The 24,878-nt window shown below is 42.0% G+C and overlaps 1 protein-coding gene and 1 non-coding gene across 3 annotated transcripts in view; both read right to left on the reverse strand.

Moving 5' to 3' along the window:
- Window positions 1-18,220: 18,220 nt before the first annotated feature.
- si:dkey-183c6.8 (protein O-GlcNAcase) overlaps window positions 18,221-24,878 on the reverse strand; it is a 50,815-nt gene continuing 44,157 nt past the window's right edge. For both annotated transcript variants that reach the window (XM_045721869.1, XM_045721868.1), the window contains exon 18: window positions 18,221-20,628. In XM_045721869.1, the coding sequence (XP_045577825.1) occupies window positions 20,492-20,628 (137 nt within the window). In that variant the 3' untranslated portion in view covers window positions 18,221-20,491. The remainder of the gene's footprint in view (window positions 20,629-24,878) is intronic.
- LOC123743878 (U7 small nuclear RNA) lies at window positions 21,787-21,839 on the reverse strand. Its single transcript, XR_006770730.1, has one exon. It is a non-coding gene; the product is annotated as a U7 small nuclear RNA (small nuclear RNA).

The raw sequence follows: 24,878 nt of genomic DNA on the forward strand, positions 1-24,878 counted from the left end.
GCACAGCACACCAACATCAAAACCTCATCCCATCAGTATGGTGGAGGGAGCATCATGGTTTGGAGCTGCTTTGCTGCCTCAGCAAGCTGTCCAGGCCCTATCAGACAGAAAAATGAATTCCCAAGTTTATCAAGACATTTTGCAGGAGAATGTAAGGCTCTCTCTCTACCAATTGAAGCTAACAGAAGTTGGGTGATGCAACAGGACAACGACCCAAAACACAAGTAAATCAACAGAATGGCTTCAACAGAAGAAAATATGCCTTCTTGATTAGCCCAGTTAGAGTCCTGACCTCGACCCAATTGAGATGCTGTGGCATGACCTCAAGAGCGGTTCACACCAGACATCAAGAATATTGCTGAACTGAAACAGTTTTGTAACGAGGAATGGTCCAAAATTCCTCCTGACCGTTGTGCAGGTCTGATCCGCAACTACAGAAAATGTTTGGTTGAGGTTATTGCTGCCAAAAAAGGGTCAACCAGTTACTAAATCGAAGGGTTCACTTACAATGCAGGGTGGGAAAAGTGTTTACATGGTGTGTTCAATAAATACATGAAAATATATAATTGTTTGTGTTATTAGTTTAAGCAGACTGTCTGTTGTTGTGACTTAGATGAAGATCAAATCACATTTTATGCTGAAGTCCAGGTAATTCCAAAGCGTTCACATACTTATTCTTCCCACTGTAATAACCATCATATCGAAGTAAATACTCTCGGACTATCTCGACCTTCTTGGCCCCATTCTGTCTGGTAGACTGAGCCCTCTGGATCGGGGTCTCCTTCATGTACTCCGCAACCTGGTTTGCCGGCCAGATGTTCAGCTACTTGGTCATCTGGGCTGCCCTCTCACATTTGACACTGTTGTGAGCACAAAGTATTCAAACAATTATGAATTCCTTTTAACAATCAGTTTTCAAAATACACAAATCTTTCAACATGTACCTGGCAAGACACAGCTATGCTTGGTGTGTCCACATTCCTATGTATATCCCGAGGACCTTCCCACGTGTATAAAAAAAGGTTGCGTTTACAGAATACTCACTGCATGCAAGGCTTTTACGTTCTTCATTAACTTCCGACTATAGTTTGTTGTCCAAAAGCAAGAGAATTTTCTGGTCCATCTCTTCCCTTTTACCCTCTATTTTGCAGTGGAAAAGCTAATCAGTTGCACAACTGAATGCATTAAACCGAAATGTGTCTTCTGCATTTAACCCAACCCATATGAATCAGAGAGGTGCAGGGGGCTGCCTTAAATCAACATCCACATCTTCGAGGTGTGGGAACAGTTGCTGTTGGGGGTTAACTGCCTTTAAGGGCAGAAAGGCAGATTGCTGATTAGAATCCCCAAGGCAGCAAGATGGAACAAACACCATCTACATACAAAATAATGTAGACACCCATTCAAATTAGTGGATTCGGCTATTTCAGCCACACAAGTTGCTGACAGGTGTATAAAAAATGTAAATCGAGCACACAGCCATGCAATCTCCAGATAAACATTGGCAGTAGAATGGCCTTACTGAAGAGCTCAGTGACTTTCAACATGGCACCGTCATAGCATGCCACCTTTCCAACAAGTCCATTTGTCAAATTTCTGCCCTGCTAGACGTGCCCAGTCAACTGTTGTTATTGTGAAGTGGAAATGTCTAAGAGCAACAACGGCTCAGCCACGAAGTAGTAGGCCACACAAGTTCACAGAACTGGACTCCTGAGTGCAGAAGCACATCGTGCGTAAAAATTGCCTCTCCTTGTTTGCAACACTCACTACAGAGTTCCAAACTGCCTCTGGAACAACGTCAGCACAAGAACTGTTCGTCGGGAGCGTCATAAAATGGGTTTCCAAGGCCGAGCTGCCGCACACAGGCCTGTGACCACCACGCACAATGCCAACCCTCGGCTGGAGTGGTGTTAAGCTCGCTGCCATTGGACTGGAGCAGTGAAAACCTGGTCTCTGGACTGATGAATCACGCTTCACCATCTGGCAGTACGAGGGACAAAAGTTTGGCAGATGCCAGGAGAACGCTACCTGCCCGAATGCATAGTGCCACCTGTATAGTTTGCTGGAGGAGGAATAATGGTCTGGGTCTGTTTTTCATGGCTTGGCCCCTTAGATCCATTGAATGGAAATCTTAACTCTACAGCATAAATTTACCTTCTAGAGGATTTTCTGCTTCCAACTTTGTGGCAACAGTTTGGGGAAGGCCCTTTCCTGTTTCAGCATGACAATGCCCCATGCACAGCAAGGTCCATACAGAAATGTTCCATTCAGATATAGTTTGTAGAGATCAGTGTGGAAGAACTTGACTGGCCTGCACAGAGCCCTGACCTCAACCCCATTGTACAACTTTGGGATGAATATGAATGCTGACTGCGAGCCAGGCCTAAAAACCCTGCATCAGTGCCCGACCTCACTAATGCTTTTGTGGCTGAATGGAAGCAAGTCCCAACAGCAATGTAAAGCCTTCCCAGAAGAGTGGAGGCTGTTATAGCAGCAAAGGGGGGGACCAACTCCATAATGCCCATGATTTTGGAATGAGATGTTAGACTAGCAGGTGTCCACATACACTATATGACCAAAAGTATCAGTTACTGGCCCAACAACCTTAATCACTAAGCTTAAAAGGAAGATTTTAAGGGATAGTGTCACCCACATTTCTAAGCATTGTCATATGGTTGAACAAATACAAGGGAGAGAGAAAATAGAAAATTGAGTACCACCTACTGCTGTTGTGCCCTTGAGCAAGGCCCTTTACCCCTAAATGCCCATGAGCTGCTCCCAGCATGTGATGTGTGTTGTGCGTCAGGTTGGTCACTTTAACAGAATCTTTGAAAGTGACCAATAAAGAAAGTATGGTAAAATTAAGGCAAGACTATGGTAGCTGTGCATGTAATGTATCTAGTAACAAAGTGGCTGCATGGTTCTAAGAGGCTGTGGTGAAGTGTAAGGTCAACTCTAACGTTAGCTAACTAACAGAATTAGCATCCATTCTTCGCAACTTCATAAGTCCGACTAAAGCTGTCACTGCCAGAAACCTTTGAAAACCAGTACAGTAACGCAAGCTAACTCAATCAATCACAATTCAAGCATGAGATAAGCCTGCATAATTGCTTGGTTAAATTAACCCAGATGGAGAATAAATAAAAACAATGGTAATTTAGCTAGCCAGCTAACAAGTGAAAACGGTGTCAGAGACAATCCAGAAGAGTTGTCAGACTTAGCTAAAGAAGTTACCGTTATAGACACTGACAGTTTGCCAACTAGCTAAAACAGTACATTTAGTTATATTCCGCAACACTTCAGTAACCTAGCTAACGTTACCACAGCCAGAGATAATACCTCAGAAAACGGTTAGCTAGCTATCTAACATTAGCTACATACCTAATTATGATAGGACAATCTATTTGACCTGAATGACCATCACATTCATAATTAGTAACATTTGTTACTTAACGTTTTCAGTCAGCCAATCACCCTTAACACGGAACCCAAACCGGCTGCGCATATGCGCCATTGTGCATATATGTATTCTGTCCCCCCACACCAAACGCGGTCATGACACGCAGGTTAAAATATCAAAACAAACTCTGAACCAATTACATTAATTTGGGGACAGGTTGAAAAGCATTAAAACATTTATGGCAATTTAGCTAGCTAGCTTGCAATTGCTAGCTAATTTGTCCTATTTAGCTAGCTTGCTATTGCTAGCTCATTTGTCCTTGGATATAAACATTGAGTTGTTATTTTACCTGAAATGCACAAGGTCCTCTACTCTGACAATTAAGCCACACATAAAACAGTCAACCAAATCATTTCTAGTCATCTCTCCTCCTTCTAGGCTTTTTCTTCTCGACTTTATATTACAATTGGCATCTTTCATACATTAGGTGCATTACCGCACTGACCTCATTCGTCTTTGTCACCCACGTAGGTATAACCAATGAGGAGATGGCAAATGGGTACCTGCTTCTATAAACCAATGAGGAGACGGGAGCACGATCTGCGTCACAAATAAAACTGACTTCTATTTTAGCCCTTGGCAACAGACGCTCATTGGCACCCAAGCAGTGTGGGTGCAATAATTGAATATAGATTTCTAAATTTATTTTGCAACGCTCGTGAGCTGTGTAGTCAGCCTGTTATTTCACGTTTGGTGTGAGGGGACAAAATACATTTATGCATGATGGCGCAGGCGGTTTGGGTTCTGTGTTTGTCTGTCGAAATAACGTTAGCGGTTTTCCACTCAGTCACTGTCGCACTACAACGTTTGCAAGTATTCTTGTGGACTTCACACACTGGCTGGGTCAAATATCCATAACCCAACCTTAACCCAGCACCAATAACTCAACCTTGCTGTATTTACAAAAAAAAAATATTGCCCCAAAACCTGCAACCCAGCAATTGGGTCATCCAAACATTTTGTGTGTGTGTAATTTACATCTTGAAGCCACGCATGCAAGAGGCCTTGACCTGTCTGGTGCACACATTTCTCTGTCCTCAGTTTGATTGGACTCAATCTGTAATATTCCCTTGTAACCAATTGTTTCTAGAAAGAGAGAAGGAACACATGATCAATATGAGCTAGCTGCTAGTTTAAAGCAAGGAAAAGATTTAGCTAATTATTTAAAATAATGAATGTATGGGATAGCAACATTTGAGAATACATGCATTTACTTGCCTTATCACAAGTGTTGAGTGAGTGCACCAAACATATTTCCAGGGTGTTGATGCATCCTCCCAATACAGCCTCCTCCAACACCAAAAGTAAAGTTTTGCTTTGATGTCAAATCAACTTATATATTTGCTAACTACCTACCAACCTCAGCTCTTGTGTTAGCTAACATGTTACTGAACCGTGACTCTAGCATATTGACATGCATATTGGTATTAAAAGACAGCAACGTATTCACCTAAACATGTGTTTAGGCAAGGCATTAGTTAGCTAGCTACCTATCACATGAATTGTGCAAAAATATGCTAAGCGTCAGTCAGTCAGTCAGTCAGTCAGTCAGTCAGTCAGTCAGTCAGTGGCGCTGACAGATTGAAACTGGTATCAACAAAATGTTAAGTTTATCAGGAAGTTAGACACTCACCAGACAGCTGTAGCTAGCTAAATAGCTTGGTTTCCATTTTCCAACAGATGTTTCTAATCCCCTTGATTAGTCATCAAAGGCTACTGGTCTTGGAACTCATGTGCTCACCAGAAAAGGCTTCTGATAAACTGTTTGGCACTATTGGCAATAAATATTGCTGCCACAGATTCAAATAGACTCTTGAGAGAATTGTCTGCCAGTTAAAAACCTCTGGCGAACTGTTTGCCACTAGTGGCAATAAATAGTATTGTTGCCAAAGGTTTGCCGCAGATTCACCACTAGTGGCAAATGTTTGCAAACTTCTGGCAACATTTTGTGGCACACTATTTAGTTTGCACCATATTTGACACAAACTTGCGGAAAATTTGCAGCAACAAATTCATTTTTGCAAGGGTATATTAGACTTTACTGTACTATGCTGTGCTCTGTACTGTACTGTCCAAACTTGTGAAACATAGATGTCTATGATTGGTTAAGATTTTATTTAATTGTCGACAGATTTCACAGATGTCTGGTCCGCACTCAATTTGGCCCAAACATTAGACGTCTGTGATTGGTTCAGATCCGACCAAATCAGAACCAATTATAGACGTCTATGTATGGTTCAGATTTGGTTCATGCCTGACTTTGGACGCTGCTCACTGGGAGGCTACTATTGTTTACTATCGTCTAAACACCCACTCTCTTTATATCAAAATGTAAATGTATGATATCTCACCGGACTCACCCTAGGTTAGGGTCAATTCCATTTCAATTCAGGAACTAAATGGAAATTGTGATGGAATTGACCCTAACCCTTATCTCTCCTAAATACTCTCCCTCAATCCATACCTGTCTCCCTCTTCTGTAGCTAAGTGAGGTCCTCTGTAATTCAGTTGATAGAGCATGGTGCTTACATTACCAAGATAGTGAGTTTGATTCCCGGGACCACCCATATGTAAAATGTATGCACGTATGACTGTAAGACACTATGGATAAAAGCATCTGCTAAATGGCATATATCATGATATTTTCCTGTCCCCTCCCCTCCATCACTTTAGGCTGTATTAGGATATTCCTCCCCATGCCTCGTGTCCTCAGGCTGGTTGTTTTGACTCGCTCATTCTCTCTGGCTCTCCTGCTCCTCTACATGTGGGTGATACACAAGTGATAAAGAGGGGTGGAAGGGATGACTTAAATCACACAATGTAAAGCATGAAGTTCTATTTAAATCTACCAGATACAATAATCTACCAGACTAACACTTCAATTTTTCCCCCACACAGCCAACACAGAATTTATATCACAACGTAGCTTTAGAAGACAGATAGACACAGACAGACTGACTGACTGACTGACTGACTGACTGACTGACTGACTGACTGACTGACTGACTGACTGACTGACTGACTGGCTGACTGGCTGGCTGGCTGATTGATGCATACAGACGGAGAGACAAATGGACAGACGGAGATACATAATGTAAATAATGACTTCTTGATCATTTCTTCTTATTATTATTATTCTTATTATTATTCTTATTCTTCTTCCAGCTCTCTGCTGAGTCCCCACAGCCCCGCTGGGCTACAACAGATGTTCTTCCAGTTCCACCATGTCCACTCCTACCCCCTCCTCAGACAGCCATGCTGATGCCTCCTCCACACACACAAACCTCTCTCCCCTGGACCCAGCCTTGGAGCCAGCCCTATCTCCTGGCCAAGCGACTGCCCCAGCCCCAGCCCCAGCTACAGCCCAATCCTCCTGCTCCTAGCCATCAATTCCCACCCTGCCAACTCTGCCTGCCGGGCTGCCATAATGAATCACCTGGGGCGGGGAGAAGGAGTGGAGAAGTCAGGCTGTAAGCAGGGTGTTTCTACTGGGTCTGGGGGAGACGGGGGAGGAAAGGAGGGGGAGACCCAGAGGTGGGGGAGGAGAGCGAGAGATAATGGGGCACCCTTCAGTGGGGGTTCAGAGAATCCTTTTACAACATGACCCTGATAGAGGTTCTGTTCTGGAACTACATGGAACGTATCTTCATGGACACCCTGTGCGTATGTGGTGGAATAAGTATTACATCCCCTACTCTTTCTCTTTCCCTACTCCCTGTAACCTGGTCCTTAATCTTTCAACTCTGTGTCACGGTTTGTTGTTGTTGTTGTTGTTGTTGTTGTTGTTGTTGTTGTTGTTGTGTTCTTTAGTTTATGTATCGCATAGTTTCACAGTGTAAATAAAATGTGGAATGACACACTCGCTGCACTTTGGTCCGCTTCTCCTTGTGACAATATGCTAGTAATTGAAATCATATTTGGTCATTTAGAAATATATACAGTTGAAGTTGGAAGTTTACATATACCTTTGCCAAATACATTTTACACTCAGTTTTTCACAATTCCTGACATTTAATCCTAGTAAAAATTCCCTGTCTTAGGTCAGTTCGATCACTTTATTTTAAGAATGTGAAATGTCGGAATAATAGTTGAGAGAATGATTTATTTCAGCTTTTATTTCTTCCATCACATTCCCAATGGGTCAGAAGTTTACAGACTCAATTAGTATTTGGTAGCATTGCCTTTAAATTGTTTAACTTGGGTCAAACGTTTCGGGTAGCCTTCCACAAGCTTCATACAATAAGTTGGGTGAATTTTGCCCATTCCTCCTGACAGAGCTGGTGTAACTGAGTCAGGTTTGTAGGCCTCCCTGCTTGCACACGCTTTTTCAGTTCTGCCCACAAATTTTCTATAGGATTGAGGTCAGGGCTTTGTGATGGTCACTCCAATACCTTGACTTTGTTGTCCTTAAGCCATTTTGTCACAACTTTGGAAGTATGCTTGGGGTCATTATCCATTTGGAAGACCCATTTGTGACTAAGCTTTAACTTCTTGACTGATGTCTTGATGTTGCTTCAATATATCCACATCATTTTCCTCCATCATGATGTCATCTATTTTGTGAAGTGCACCAGTCCCTCCTGCAGCAAAGCACCGCCACGACATGATTCTGCCACCCCCGTGCTTCACGGTTGGGATGGTATTCTTCAGGCTTGCAAGCCTCCCCCTTTTTCCTCCAAACATAATGATGGTCATTATGGCCAAACAGTTCTATTTTTGTTTCACCAGAACGGAGGACATTTCTCCAAAAAGTACAATCTTTGTCCCCGTGTGCAGTTGCAAACCGTAGTCTGGCTTTTTTATGGCGGTTTTGGAGCAGTGGCTTCTTCCTTGCTGAGCGACCTTTCAGGTTATGTTGATATAGGACTCGTTTTACTGTGGATACAGATACTTTTGTACCTGTTTCCTCCAGTATCTTCACACTGCACTTTTCGCACCAAAGTACGTTCATCTCTAGGAGACATAATGTGTCTCCTTCCTGAGCAATATGACAGCTGCATGGTCCCATGGTGTTTATACTTGCGTACTATTGTTTGTACAGATGAACGAGGTACCTTCAGGCATTTGGAAATTGCTCCCAATGATGAACCAGACATTTTTTTTCTGAAGTCTTGGCTGATTTCTTTGGATTTTCTCATGATGTCAAGCAAAGAGACACTGAGTTTGAAGGTAGGCTTTGAAATACATCCACAGGTACACCTCCAATTGACTCAAATTATGTCAATAAGCCTATCAGAAGATTCTAAAGCCATGACATCATTTTCTGGAATTTTCCAAGCTGTTTAAAGACGCAATCAAATGAGTGTGTGTAAACTTCTGACCCACTGGAATTGTGATACAGTGAAATAAGTGAAATAATCTGTAAACAATTGTTGGAAAAATTACTGGTGTCATGCATAAGTAGATGTCCTAACCGACTTGCCAAAACTATAGTTTGTTAACATGAAATTTGTGGAGTGGTTAAAAAAAATTGTTTTAATGACTCCAACCTAAGTGTATGTAAACTTCTGACTTCAACTGTAGGTACATACAGTACAGTCAACTCCTGATAACTGCAGATGGTTGATCGATCGCTTGATTTATTGATATTGATTGAATCTATTTAGGAAAACAGTACAACCATATCACTTGTTGTCAATCTACCAAACTTTCACCTATGATTGATTCACAGTACATTCATTCCAAATCATCACTGACAAGCTCACTGTACATTTATCTGATCCTGATCAGTGTAAATTTGCCATCAAAGCTTTCCTTTAAGACAACTGGGACAAACCTTGCTGTCTGTGCATGTACATTTTTCGGAATTCCAATCACTGAGCAGCAGCAGCTGAAAAATGAGCTCCTACAAATATTGAAATTTACATGGTTTTTAGAGTGAAGTACATCGGAAAAAATCTAAAGAAAACTGCAAGACTGAATAGGAGAAAAAACAAGCAACAAACAAAGAAGATAGGTTTTTGAAAAAAGTTACTATTTTCATAAAATTGTAGTTATCTTAGCTAGTTGAATTGTTTACCAGTTGCTAAGCAGTTGCTAGGGACTCTTTTGGAAGAAGCTAGCTAGCTAACGAAGAATAACAAAGAATATCTAGTTAACCTGTTAGGGCTAGGGGGCAGCATTGACACGGCTGGATAAAAAACATACCCGATTTAATCTGGTTACCACTCCTACTCAGTAACTAGAATATGCATATACTTATTACATATGGATAGAAAACACCCTAAATTTTCTAAAACTGTTTGAATGGTGTCTGTGAGTATAACAGAACTCAAATGGCAGGTCAAAACCTGAGAGATTCCTTTACAGGAAGTGGCCTGTCTGACCATTTGTTAAACTTCTTTTCCATCTCTATCATTTACTAAGGATCTCTGCTCTAACGTGACACTTCCCACGTCGTCCATAGGCGCTCAGAGCCCGGGAAAAAACAGAATGTCGTCATTCCAGCCCCAGGCTGAAACACATTATCGCCTTTCTCAAGTGGCCCATCAAGAGACACTAGCTTATGCGCGTGACCCCGACCGCCCCCGCCTTTGGGATTTTTTCCTCTGTTTGCCGAAAAGGAGATTCCCTGTCGGAATATTATCTCTTTTCTACGAGAAAAATTTCGTAAAAATTGATTTTAAACAGCGGTTGACATGCTTCGAAGTACGGTAATGGAATATTTAGAATTTTATTGTCACGAATTGCGCCATGCGCGCGACACTTCTTTACTATTTCGGATAGTGTCTGGAACGCACGAACAAAACGCCGCTATTCGGATATAACGGTGGATTATTTTGGACCAAACCAACATTTGTTATTGAAGTAGCAGTCCTGGGTGTGCATTCTGACGAAGACAACAAAAGGTAATCAAACTTTTATAATAGTAAATATGATTATGGTGAGTGCTAAACTTGCCGGGTGTCTAAATAGCGAGCCCGTGATGCCTGGGCTATGTACTTAGAATATTGCAAAATGTGCTTTCACCAAAAAGCTATTTTAAAATCGGACATATCGAGTGCATAGAGGAGGTCTGTATCTATAATTCTTAAAATAATTGTTATGCTTTTTGTGAACGTTTATCGTGAGTAATTTAGTAAAATGTTAGCGAATTCCCCGGAAGTTTGCGGGGGTATGCTAGTTCTGAACGTCACATGCTAATGTAAAAAGCTGGTTTTTGATATAAATATGAACTTGATTGAACAAAACATGCATGTATTGTATAACATAATGTCCTAGGGTTGTCATCTGATGAAGATCATCAAAGGTGAGTGCTGCATTTAGCTGTCTTCTGGGTTTTGGTGACATTATATGCTGGCTTGAAAAATGGGTGTCTGATTATTTCTGGCTTGGTACTCTGCTGACATAATCTAATGTTTTGCTTTCGTTGTAAAGCCTTTTTGAAATCGGACAGTGTGGTTAGATTAACGAGAGTCTTATCTTTAAATGGCTGTAAAATAGTCATATGTTTGAGAAATTGAAGTAATAGGATTTTTAAGGTTTTGAAAATCGCGCCACAGGATAGCCGTGGCTGTTACGTAGGTGGGACGAATTCGTCCCGCCTAGCCTAGAGAGGTTAACAGAAGAAAAGAAAGAGAAAATCAGGACAGAAGAAAAAGGATATCAAAGTGAAACAGTTCTCTAAAGACACAAGAGACAATAATACAAGAAACAACACTTCTGTAGCTTGTCAACTATGTGTCTGTCTATCCCTGTTCTCTCCTCTCTGCACAGGCCATACAAACGCTTCACACCGCGTGGCCGCTGCCACTCTAACCTGGTGGTCCCAGCGCGCACGACCCACGTGGAGTTCCAGGTCTCCGGCAGCCTCTGGAACTGCCGGTTTGCGGCCAACAAGGCTGAGTTCATCTCAGCCTATGCTACCCTCCAGTCCCTAGACTTCCTGGCGCTGACGGAAACATGGATTACCACAGATAACACTGCTACTCCTACTGCTCTCTCCTCGTCTGCCCACGTGTTCTCGCATACCCCTAGAGCATCGAGCCAGCGGGGTGGTGGCACTCGAATCCTCATCTCTCCCAAGTGGACATTCTCTCTTTCTCCCCTGACCCATCTGTCTATCTCCTCATTTGAATTCCATGCTGTCACAGTTACCAGCCCTTTCAAGCTTAACATCCTTATCATTTATCGCCCTCCAGGTTCCCTTGGAGAGTTCATCAATGAGCTTGACGCCTTGATAAGTTCCTTTCCTGAGGATGGCTCACCTCTCACAGTTCTGGGTGACTTTAACCTCCCCACGTCTACCTTTGACTCATTCCTCTCTGCCTCCTTCTTTCCACTCCTCTCCTCTTTTGACCTCACCCTCTCACCTTCCCCCCTACTCACAAGGCAGGCAATACGCTTGACCTCATCTTTACTAGATGCTGTTCTTCCACTAATCTCATTGCAACTCCCCTCCAAATCTCCGACCACTACCTTGTATCCTTTTCCCTCTCGCTCTCATCCAACACTTCTCACTCTGCCCCTACTCGGATGGTATTGCGCCGTCCCAACCTTCGCTCTCTCTCTCTCCCGCTACTCTCTCCTCTTCCATCCTATCATCTCTTCCCTCTGCTCAAACCTTCTCCAACCTATCTCCTGATTCTGCCTCCTCAACCCTCCTCTCCTCCCTTTCTGCATCCTTTGATTTTCTCTGTCCCCTATCCTCCAGGCCGGCTCGGTCCTCCCCTCCTGCTCCATGGCTCGACGACTCACTGCGAGCTCACAGAACAGGGCTCCGGGCAGCCGAGCGGAAATGGAGGAAAACTCGCCTCCCTGCGGACCTGGCATCCTTTCACTCCCTCCTCTCTACATTCTCCTCTTCTGTCTCTGCTGCTAAAGCCACTTTCTACCACTCTAAATTCCAAGTATCTGCCTCTAACCCTAGGAAGCTCTTTGCTACCTTCTCCTCCCTCCTGAATCCTCCTCCCCCTCCCCCCCTCCCTCTCTGCGGATGACTTCGTCAACCATTTTGAAAAGAAGGTTGACGATATCCGATCCTCGTTTGCTAAGTCAAACGACACCGCTGGTCTTGTTCACACTGCCCTACCCTGTGCTTTGACCTCTTTCTCCCCTCTCTCTCCAGATGAAATCTCGCGTCTTGTGACGGCCGGCCGCCCAACAACCTGCCCACTTGACCCTATCCCCTCCTCTCTTCTCCAGACCATTTCCGGAGACCTTCTCCCCTACCTCACCTCGCTCATCAACTCATCCTTGACCGCTGGCTACGTCCCTTCCGTCTTCAAGAGAGCGAGAGTTGCACCCCTTCTGAAAAAACCTACACTCAATCCCTCCCATGTCAACAACTACAGATCAGTATCCCTTCTTTCTTTTCTCTCCAAAACTCTTGAACGTGCCGTCCTTGGCCAGCTCTCCTGCTATCTCTCTCAGAATGACCTTCTTGATCCTAATCAGTCAGGTTTCAAGACTGGTCATTCAACTGAGACTGCTCTTCTCTGTGTCACGGAGGCTCTCCGCACTGCTAAAGCTAACTCTCTCTCCTCTGCTCTCATCCTTCTAGACCTATCTGCTGCCTTTGATACTGTGAACCATCAGATCCTCCTCTCCACCCTCTCCGAGTTGGGCATCTCCAGCGCGGCCCACGCTTGGATTGCGTCCTACCTGACAGGTCGCTCCTACCAGGTGGCGTGGCGAGAATCTGTCTCTGCACCACGCGCTCTCACCACTGGTGTCCCCCAGGGCTCTGTTCTAGGCCCTCTCCTATTCTCGCTATACACCAAGTCACTTGGCTCTGTCATATCCTCACATGGTCTCTCCTATCATTGCTATGCAGACGACACACAATTAATCTTCTCCTTTCCCCCTTCTGATAACCAGGCGGCGAATCGCATCTCTGCATGTCTGGCAGACATATCAGTGTGGATGACGGATCACCACCTCAAGCTGAACCTCGGCAAGACGGAGCTGCTCTTCCTCCCGGGGAAGGACTGCCCTTTCCATGATCTCGCCATCACGGTTGACAACTCCCTTGTGTCCTCCTCCCAGGGTGCTAAGAACCTTGGCGTGATCCTGGACAACACCCTGTCGTTCTCCACTAACATCAAGGCGGTGACCCGATCCTGTAGGTTCATGCTCTACAACATTCGCAGAGTACGACCCTGCCTCACACAGGAAGCGGCGCAGGTCCTAATCCAGGCACTTGTCATCTCCCGTCTGGATTACTGCAACTCGCTGTTGGCTGGGCTCCCTGCCTGTGCCATTAAACCCCTACAACTCATCCAGAACGCCGCAGCCCGTCTGGTGTTCAACCTTCCCAAGTTCTCTCACGTCACCCCGCTCCTCCGCTCTCTCCACTGGCTTCCAGTTGAAGCTCGCATCCGCTACAAGACCATGGTGCTTGCCTACGGAGCTGTGAGGGGAACGGCACCTCCATACCTTCAGGCTCTGATCAGGCCCTACACCCAAACAAGGGCACTGCGTTCATCCACCTCTGGCCTGCTGGCCCCCCTACCTCTGAGGAAGCACGGTTCCCGCTCAGCCCAGTCCAAACTGTTCGCTGCTCTGGCACCCCAATGGTGGAACAAGCTCCCTCACGACGCCAGGACAGCGGAGTCAATCACCACCTTCGGGAGACACCTGAAACCCCACCTCTTTAAAGAATACCTGGGATAGGATAAAGTATTCCTTCTAACCCCCCCTAAAAGATTTACATGCACTATTGTAAAGTGGTTGTTCCACTGGATATCATAAGGTGAATGCACCAATTTGTAAGTCGCTCTGGATAAGAGCGTCTGCTAAATGATTTAAATGTAAATGTAAATTTAACAACGCTATTTTGGTAATGTTCTTATCTAGGGTTGTTCAATCTCTGTAACTTTCCCAGGTTTTCCAGAAATCAAATATCTTCCAACCGGGATTTCTGGAAAACCTGCATTTTTGCCAACATATTCCTGTCTGTCTCCAGGCAGCCAACCTATCAGATAGACGGGGACGCTCCCCATTATGGATAAACTCACAAAAGTTAATGTAACCATGTTATTTCCATAATGTTCTAATTTCTCCCTATTCCGTCTTTCTCTCCCTTTCTCTTCCCCTCTTCTTTCTCTTTCCATCTCTCAATCCCTCCCTCTCCCCTTCCCCCTCTATCCTCTCCCTTCTCTCCTGGCAGCCAACCTACTAGGCAGACACCACCCTGGCTTCATGTCTGTGGAGCAGTGGAGGTACCTCAGAGGAGGAATGGGAGGACCATCCTCCTCAATGAATTACCTGAAAATAAAAATAGTGAAACATTTACCCTCTACAGCCTAAGCCCTGTCTAAGTCAGGGGGGAGGGGGTTGTTCTACTAAGCTATATGGAATTGTTTTATGGTCATACCAAGGAACATTTAGCTATTTGATTTTGAATTTAAGAATTTAAGAATCAGTAAAAATATTTGATGAAAAATGTAATTTGGCCTTACTGCTATTAGCCCATTCAAACGCATTGAATAACAGATTCACTACACGGAACAACAGATAGACCCCCCCAAATAATCTGAAGGAAGTTTGTCCTGAAGTGTCTATCCTATATGTGAGAAATATAAGAAATGTCAGGAAATATATATTTATTTATATACAGTACCAGTCAAAAGTATGGACACAGTTACTCATTGCTGTTTTTTTCTTTATTTTTACTATTTTCTACATTGTAGAATAATAGTGAAGACATCAAAACTATGAAATAACACATATGGAATCATGTAGTAACCACAAATGGGTTAAACAAGAGTGTGCAAAGCTGTCATCAAGGCAAAGGGTGGCTACTTTTAAGAATCTAAAATATTAAATATATTTTGATTTGTTTAACATTTTTTGGGGTTACTACATGATTCCATATGTGTTATTTCATATTCATATTATGTTATTATCACTATTATTCTACAATGTAGACACTAAACTTAATCTTATATCTTGTGACTACAGCAGCCTCATGGTCCTCCACAAGCTGCTGACCACTGACCTGCTCCATGTCTGGAGCTTCCTCAAGGCCCAGGGGCACTGCTGTAGGGACTTTGCCCAGGATGGACTCATCTTGGCTGCGAGCTAACTGGACCTGACTCCACCGGTTGGATCTAGGTCCTGGAACCTCCACCAAGACCCTTGGTGAAGCTGAGATATAAGGAGTAGGAAGAAGTTGCCCCTAATGGTTAAGGTTAGAATTGAGAGAGGGGTATCTTAGGGCAGTGGTGTCAAACTCATTTAGCCCCCGCTGGCCAGATTCAGTCTTCACAGAGGTCCGGACGTCGCATAAAAACAAATATTTCCTCTGCATTTTATATGATACCTGACTGTCTAGCTTGACTAGTAAGCTGCTGTACAGAGTGGAGAGACTGTATAAATGTAGGTTTGTAAACCCTGATCTAGGTGAACATTCACACCAGTGTGAGATCTATGATGTTGGGTTTTGTCCGACGGGATTAACAGACAGTAGGACTGAAACCACTGAGCTGCATCATAACTGATGGAAGGATCTTGTAATGTGATTAAGTGAGAGATGGTGTACACATGTGTGAGGAGAGGTTCAATTACTGTGAATCAAAGCTGTAAAATTATTGTTGTTTACAATCCAATTCTCAGTAGAGATCAGATTTGTATTGGAAATGTGAAAATGTTACATTTGGATCACTTCAAACTGCCTGTCTAAACATAGCCTTACTGTACTGTATACCTGCATTTTAAATCATGTTCTGTTCCAGCAGTTTTGCTTGTGAATTAAACTGCCTTTCTAATGACACTGGATGGAATTCTCTCTCTCCCAGTGCCTTCAGAAAGTATTCATACCCCTTTACTTTTTCCAAATGTTTTTGAGTTACAGCCTGATTTTGTATCACTGATCTACACACAATACCCCATAATGTCAAAGTGGAATTTTGTTTGTAGAAAATGTAAAACATTTATAGAAAATTAAAAGCTGAAATGTCGAGTCGATAACTATTCAACCCTTTGTTATGGCAAGCCTAAATACGTTCAGGAGTAAACATATTTTTAACAAATTGCATAATAGTTTGCATGGACTCTATTTCGTGTTCAATAATATATATTTTTTTATGTCTACCCCATCTCTGTACCCCACACATACAGATAATTGTAAGGTCCCTCAATCGAGTAGCAGTGGTGTAAGTACTTAAGTAAAAATACTTTAAAGTACCACTTAAGTCGTTTTTGGGGGTTTCTGCCAACTTCTACTTTTACTTCACTACATTCCTAAAGAAAAGAATGTATTTTTGACTTATTTTACATACATTTTCTCATACACCCAAAGGTACTTGTTACATTTTGACAGGAAAATGGTCCAATTCACACACTTATCAAGAGACCATCCCTGGTCATTCCTACTGCCTCTGATCTGCAGACTCACTAAACCCAAATGCTTTGTTTGTAAATTATGTGTTGAGTGTTGGAGTGTGCCCCTGGCTATCCGTCACAGAAAAAAAATCAAAAATTGTGCCGTCTGGTTTGCTTAATATAAGGAATTTGAAATGGTTTATACTTTGATTCTTAAGTACATTTTAGCAATTCCATTTATTTTTGATACTTAAGTATATTTAAAATGAAATACTTTTAGACTTTTACTCAAGTACTTTTTACCTGGTGATTTTCACTTTTACTTGAGTCATTTTCTATTAAAGTATCTTTACTTTTACTCAAGTATGACAATTGAGTACTTTTCCCACCACTGTCGAGTAGTGAATTTCAAGTATAGATTCAACCACAAAGACCAGGGAGGTTTTTCAATGCCTCGCAAAGAAGGGCAGAAATTGGTAGATGTTAAAAATTTCAAAACGCAGACGTTGAATATCCCTTTAAGAATAGGGAAGTTATTGGTCTTTGGAAGGTGTGTCAATACACTCAGTCACTACAAAGATACAGGCGTCTTTCTTAACTCAGTTGCCAGAGAGGAAAGAAACTACTCAGAGATTTCACAATGAGGTCTATGGTGATTGTAAAACAGTTACAGAGTTTAATGGTTGTGATATGATAAAACTGAGGATGGCTCAATAACATTGTAGTTACTCCACAATACTAACCTAAATGACAGAGTGAAAAGAAAGAAGCCTGTACTGAATGAAAAATATTCCAAAACATGCATCCTGTTTGCAACAAGGCACTTACGTAATACTGCAAAAAATGTGGCAAAGAAATACACATTTTTTCCTGAATACAAAGCGTTATGTTTGGGGAAAATACAACACTACACATCACTGAATACCACTTCATATTTTCAAGCATTGCGGTGGCTGCATCATGTTATGGGTATGCTTGTCATCGGTAAGGACTAGGGAGTTTTTCAGGATAAAAAGAAACAGAATACAGCTATAAGCACATGCAAAATCTTAGAGGAAAACCTGGTTCAGTCTGCTTTCCAGTTTTGACTTAAATTGGCTTGAAAATCTATGGCAAGACTTGATAATTGCTGTCTAGCAATGATCAACAATCAATTTAAAAGAGCTTGAAGAATTTTTCTAAGAATAATGGGCAAATATTGTACAATCCAGGTGTGCAAAGCTCTTAGAGACTTAGCCAAAAATACTCATAGCTGTAATCGCAGCCAAAAGGTGCTTCTACAAAGTATTGACCCAGGGGTGTGAATACTGAGATATTTCTGTATTTCATATTCAATACATTTGCAAAAGACTGTCACACAAAATGTGCAATAAGGGGTATGAAGAATTTGTGAAGGAACTGTAGATGTGAAAGAAAATGAATAAAAAATACATTTCTTAAAGAGATATAACCTCATGACATGATGGAAGACAAACAGACACTGAAAGGCACAAGGAAAGGAGGAAAAAATATTTTAATCGTGTCAACACAAAAAGTATTTTTATAAAATGTTACATTTTAAAACATTGGTATTACTGCAGTAATTTGTAAACATATAGACTTCTTTCTACACAGTAACATGATAGTTTAACCCTCACACACCCTGAATGAACAGTTAGGCCGGGATTCAGTCCAAAACTGCGTTGTAGCACGCTTGACATTTAAAGGTAATTTCCCATTGAACCAACCTCTGCAGCTTTTACCGTGAATGTGATCTCTGGGAATATTGCCTTTAAAAGGAATGAACACTGGCTATACACATCTAACAACAGACCTCATTACAAAACAACCATTGCTCACTGAAGCAAGCATAGTGAGACAAAGACAAAGGGTCCTTCCCAATGGCCCCCTATTCCCTATATAGTACAGTACTTTTGACCATAGTGCACTAAATATGGAATAGGGTGTCATTTGGGACAGAGACAGTGATACAAGGACAATGAATAGTAAGCACTGCTGTTCTAGAAAAGTAGTCACACAGATAGGAGACGGTTAGGAAGTGATCGAGAGAAAAAACCTGACTGTCCCATGTTTGTAGTGTTCTCAAGTACTCACCTAGCCAAAGATTCCTTCCATCTGTGACCTAACTCTATAAATAAAGTATATTATTCTCATTAAATTGAATAAAGGTCAAAGACATAGACTGATGATAGTCTTCTCAACCAAGGTCGGATTCAATCCGAAACCTTGTTGCAGCGTGGTTGTCATTTAAAAGTAATTTCCATGTTGCAGCTTTTTCGTCAAGTTTTTGTCACGTGCACAAGTACAGTAATCAATATCAGTAGTACTATAAAAAAAAGTCAAGTAGAACAAAAACACACAAAAAGGTAATAAATCTACATAGATGGTCAGTTCCAGGGTCTGTGCCAATCCCTTGAATGCGATCTCCGCAAACGTGGGGATATTCCCTTTAAAAGCTGCATTGTCTACAAGCAGGATCGGATTGAATCCCAGCCCAAGTCTCCTCAATAGAAAAGGACATTCTTGGTTTCTAGTGAAGACATGTCTCAGGTATAAAACGTTTAACGGATGCGTTGTTGTTCTTGTGCTTCTAGAAGATAGAAAGAAAAGGACGTGGTGAATGATGCTATATGTCCTACGCTGAGTAGGATTTATCAGTGTGTATGTGTGTTTTTGTCTGTGTGCCATCTGATGCACATATTGGTTTTGTGTCTGTCTTCATCATCCATATAACCCTCAGCCTTGTGTGTGTTCATATGTGTTCGCGTGTGTGTTTGCCCTCTCTGTCTTTTCATGTGTTTTCGTGTGTGTATAGACAGCACTGTGTCATCCATTACCCTGTATCACCTGTGTGTGATTAAGCTTACAGTAGTTTTGTTCTATTGTTCCTTTTGTACTACACAGTGTTTATTAGTGCGCATATGAGTATATGTGTGTTTTTGAGCATGTGCTTTGTGTGTGTGTGCGTGCATGCAAACGAATGTGTGAGCGCATGCATGTATGGGTGTGTAACGGTGGCAGTACAGGGACCTCAGGTCGTACTGTGAACTTTAATGAATAATAATTATCTTTTTAAATATGCTATGCCTACGCTGCGATGTATGCCTCGAGTAATTCTGTACTGAAAAAAACATTTCAGGCTATTCCCTTAAAACAACTACAGCCTATGCCCACGTTGTAATTAAAATTGTGATCTTAATTGGTGCATTTAAAAACTCTCATTTTGTGAGGCGCAGCCGGGAACTAGTTCTGTACAATGGCGGGTGGTGAGGTCGACCAATTCATTCGCCAATTCACCCTCTGTTATGCTTACTACAGATGAATGGACCTCCAGGTCTACAGAGCCACTTAACAGTGACAGCTCATCACATTACCTTCGGAGTGGGAGATGAGAAGTACTGTGCTACAGACATGCTCCCTTTATGAGAGTCACACAAGTGCACATCTTTTTCTCTTTGTAAGAAAAACATTATAGCATACAATGTTTGAGCCATTTTTACACACACACTTCACACGCATATTGCACTTTATTTTAATGTAGTTTTGATGAGTAATCGTGTGTTTTCACAATCAGGAATACCAACACCTTGTATTTTCATAAATAAACAAAAAGTAACTAGAGTAGGCTAACTGTTGGCATTTCATTTTCCCGCTGTACCGTAACCGAACTGTGACCCCAAAACTGCAACACGTACCGAACCGTGGGTTTGGTGTACCATTACACCACGTGTGTACATTTCTGTGTGTGTGAGCATGTGTGTGTGTTCAGAGCAGCCTGCCCAGTACCACTCCCTCTCTGTGTCGTGCCTCTCCTCTGATGATTTCCAGGAAGCCTAGTTTAGTCAGGAAGTCCAGCCTCATGCGATCTGTAGGCTGCACCTCACAGAACACACCATGAGAACCTGTAACACACACACACACACACACACACACACACAGAGAGAGAGAGACAAAGAGAGTGAATTAGATGATCGTTGATAGAAATATGAGAGCGAGCAGAGAAGAGAAACTAGAACACGTGCCAAACTCATTCCATGGAGGAAAAAACAAAAACCTGCATCTCAGCCATCTGTGGAATGAGTTTGACACCCCTGAACTAGAACAACCAGAAAGACAAAGGTTACCTCCCAAATGGCACCCTATTCCCTACATAGTGCACTACTTTTAACCAGTGTGCTTACATTTGTCCTGTTTCACACATGTACACATGTGTAACCTGTACAAGTGTGTGGTGTGAAATGGAAATCTGTTTTTTGCATATCCCACTCCCCGAGACACACTCAGAGAGTGGGGTCACGGCCAGGAATCAGCCATTATTGACGCCGACCCTGGAGCAATTAGGGTTAAGTGCCTTGCTCAAGGGCAGATCGACATATTTTTCACCTAGTCGGCTCTGGGATTCAAAGTAGCAATCTTTCAGTTACTGCCCAACAGTCTAACCACTAGGCTACCTGCCGCCCTACACTCTAGGTTTTCGGTTTGTCCCCATAGGGGAACCTTTTTTGGTGCTAGGTAGAACCTTTTGAAGAGTTCTTCCTAGAACCCTCTATAAACGATTCTACCAGGAACCATTTTAAAATCTTACGTTTCTTCCTAGAACCTTCTATGAAGGGTTCTACCTAGAACCCTTTATGAACTGTTCTACCAAGAACCCTATAATCTTTGAAGGGTACCTCCTAGAACCCTCTATGAACGGTTCCACCAGCCTTAGCCTTAACTCTTTATGACAATACATTACATATATCATAAGGCCTTTCTTTGAGGGCCTAGTTATACCCTAACACCCCACATGAAAAAATACTATAGTATACTATGGTATAAATACTATAGTATTCACTGTAGTGTTTTTGATGACTATTGTAGTATTTGCTGTAGTATTTACAGTGAACTATAGTATAAATACTGTAGTAAAATAAAACTGTAGTATATACTACAGTAAGTAATGTAGTGTTTTTGCAGATTGTAGTATACTGTAGTATTTACTGAAGTGTGTTTGCGGACTGTAATATGTTGTAGTATTTACTATAGTATTTTTGATTTATTATCTTTGACATAGAAGTGAAGGCTTTCTCCTTGAGGAAACCTACTGGAGAAATACTAAAAGAGCATATTTCCATAACTTGTAGGACTGGGGTCAATGCAGATAGTCCGGGTAGTTTTTTGGTTAACTATTTAACATCGTCGGGAGAGGTATTCATATGTATTCCGCCCAGAGCAGTTAGTAATCAAAATCTCTCTCTTTGAGACTTTAAGCCTTCCAAAGATCAACTTCCTATCCAATACTTCCTCTACTTCAGCAGGACCAACCTTTTCATGTACTCCGATTACTATTAGTGCATGTCTGAGGTCCACATTGTCCCATTTACTCCACTGTATTAACTTGTCCACTTCCATGTTTGGGTAGGCTTTCTCTTCTTAGATGCCTTGACTTATTTTATTTTTAGATGGAGTTCGATTGCATAAGAGTCTTTAAATTCTCTCCTATAAGTCTACGGCCAGGTATTTAATTTATAAACAGTAGTTTTGTATGATTACTGGGCGCTCTTCTGAGTATGGTCTAGTGCTTTCCTATAGCAATTGTATTAGATTCCAGGTATTCCCAAACTGGGGGTACGCGCAATGCCGTCGGGGGTTTTCTTCACATTTTCAAACAGTCCATTTATATTTTCCAACGAGGCTATACAATTGGGTTCGGTCTTTTTCTTGACTGAGTAGCCTCTCGTTTCACTGTCAAAAATAAAATGAAACCATCTAGAGTTCAGCGAAATAACAACAATGTAAAATACAGGCAGCCTAGTCAAATAATTATCATCCAATCGCATTAACCGTTACTCTCTCGCGGGAATTCCACTAACGGTCCATATGTACCAAACATAGCTGTACTGATGGTACAAAAGCCATGATAAGGAGACATAGTGGAGTGGTAACGCGCGTGCAAGCAGCTGCTCCCGACGCGCCACTTCGGTACACTGCAGCATCCACCGAGAGGCTCTTGCTGCCAAGGGAATGCCTGACAGCTTTTGGACACTACAGTGAAAATGGTTAACTTTGTTAACTTCTATGGGCGCATGATGTTCAGAAAATATTTTGCCTCCAAAACTGTCGGTGAATCAGCACAACAATTTACAAAAATACTCATCATAAACGTTGATAAAATATTAAACTGTTATTCAAAGATTTATAGATAAACATCTCATTGCAACCGCTGTGACAGATTTCAAAAAAGCCAATGAACTCATGTCATTTTCTGAGTCACCAACTTCCCGGCCTTCTTGTTCGCTCTCTGTTCACTGCAAAAGCCTGAAACAAGGTTCTAAAGACTGTTAACATCTAGTGGAAGCCTTAGGAAGTGCAAAATGAACCCTAAGTCACTGTGTGTTAGATAGGCAATGACTTGAAAAGACTACAAGCATCAGATTTCCCACTTCCTGGTTGGATTCTTCTCAGGTTTTTGCCTGCCATATGAGTTCTGTTATACTCACAGACATCATTCAAACAGTTTTAGAAACTTCAGAGTGTTTTCTATCCAAATCTAATAATATGCAAATATTTGACTCTGGGCCCGAGTATTAGGCAGTTTACTCTGGGCACGCTTTTCATCTGACGATTCAGATGCCCCCTATACCTTAAAAAGTTAAGGGGCAAAGTATTGACACGTTTTTTGAATTGAGAGACAAGCTTGAAGTTTTCTTTACTGACCATAATTTTCACTTGTCTAACCGCTTGCACGATGACGAGTTTCTCACACGACTGGCCTATCTGGGTGATGTTTTTTCTCGCCTGAATGATCTGAATCTAGGATTACAGGGACTCTCCACAAGTATATTAAATGTGCGGGACAAAATTGAGGCTATGATTAAGAAGTTGGAGCTCTTCTCTGTCTGCATTAACCTGTTTAGGATAGGGGGCAGTATTTTCACGGCCGGATAAAAAAACGTACCCGATTTAATCTGGTTATTACTCCTGCCCAGAAACTAGAATATGCATATAATTAGTAGATGTGGATAGAAAACACCCTAAAGTTTCTAAAACTGTTTGTATGGTGTCTGTGAGTATAACAGAACTCATATGGCAGGCCAAAATCTGAGAAGATTCCATACAGGAAGTGCCCTCTCTGACCATTTCTTGTCCTTCTATAGCCTCTTTATGGAAAATAGAGGATCTCTGCTGTAACGTGACACTTTCTAAGGCTCCCATAGGCTCTCAGAAGGCGCCAGAACGGGGAATGATGACTCTGCAGTCCCTGGGCGAAAAACAGTAGGGGTTTTGGAAAGTGGTCGCTCTGAGAACAATGATACGGGTGCGCGTGCATGTGAAGACACCATTTTCTATTTTCAGTGTTTGAACGAAAACAAGGTCTCCCGGTCGGAATATTATCGCTATTTTATGAGAAAAATCGCATAAAAAATGATTTTAAACAGCGTTTGACATGCTTCGAAGTACAGAAATGGAATATTTTGACATTTTTTGTCACGATATGCGCCGGCGCGTCACCCTTCGGATAGTGTCTTGAACGCAAGAACAAACGCAGCTATTTGGATATAACTATGGATTATTTGGAACCAAAACAACATTGGGTGTTGAAGTATAAGTCCTGGGAGTGCATTCTGACGAAGAACAGCAAAGGTAATCCAATTTTTCTTATAGTAAATCTGAGTTTGGTGAGTGCCAAACTTGGTGGGTGTCAAAATAGCTAGCCATGATGGCCGGGCTATCTACTCAGAATATTGCAAAATGTGCTTTCACCGAAAAGCTATTTTAAAATCGGACACCGCGATTGCATAAAGGAGTTCTGTATCTATAATTCTTAAAATAATTGTTATGTTTTTTGTGAACGTTTATCGTGAGTAATTTAGTAAATTCACCGGAAGTTTGCGGTGGGTATGCTAGTTCTGAACAAAACATGCTAATGTAAAAACGCTGGTTTTTGATATAAATATGAACTTGATTGAACAAAACATGCATGTATTGTATAACATAATGTCCTAGGAGTGTCATCTGATGAAGATCATCAAAGGTTAGTGCTGCATTTAGCTGTGGTTTTGGTTTTTGTGACATTATATGCTAGCTTGAAAAATGGGTGTGTGATTATTTCTGGCTGGGTACTCTCCTGACATAATCTAATGTTTTGCTTTTGTTGTAAAGCCTTTTT

Source organism: Salmo salar, chromosome ssa07 (genome assembly GCF_905237065.1).
Source record: "Salmo salar chromosome ssa07, Ssal_v3.1, whole genome shotgun sequence".
Taxonomy (NCBI): Eukaryota; Metazoa; Chordata; class Actinopteri; order Salmoniformes; family Salmonidae; genus Salmo; species Salmo salar.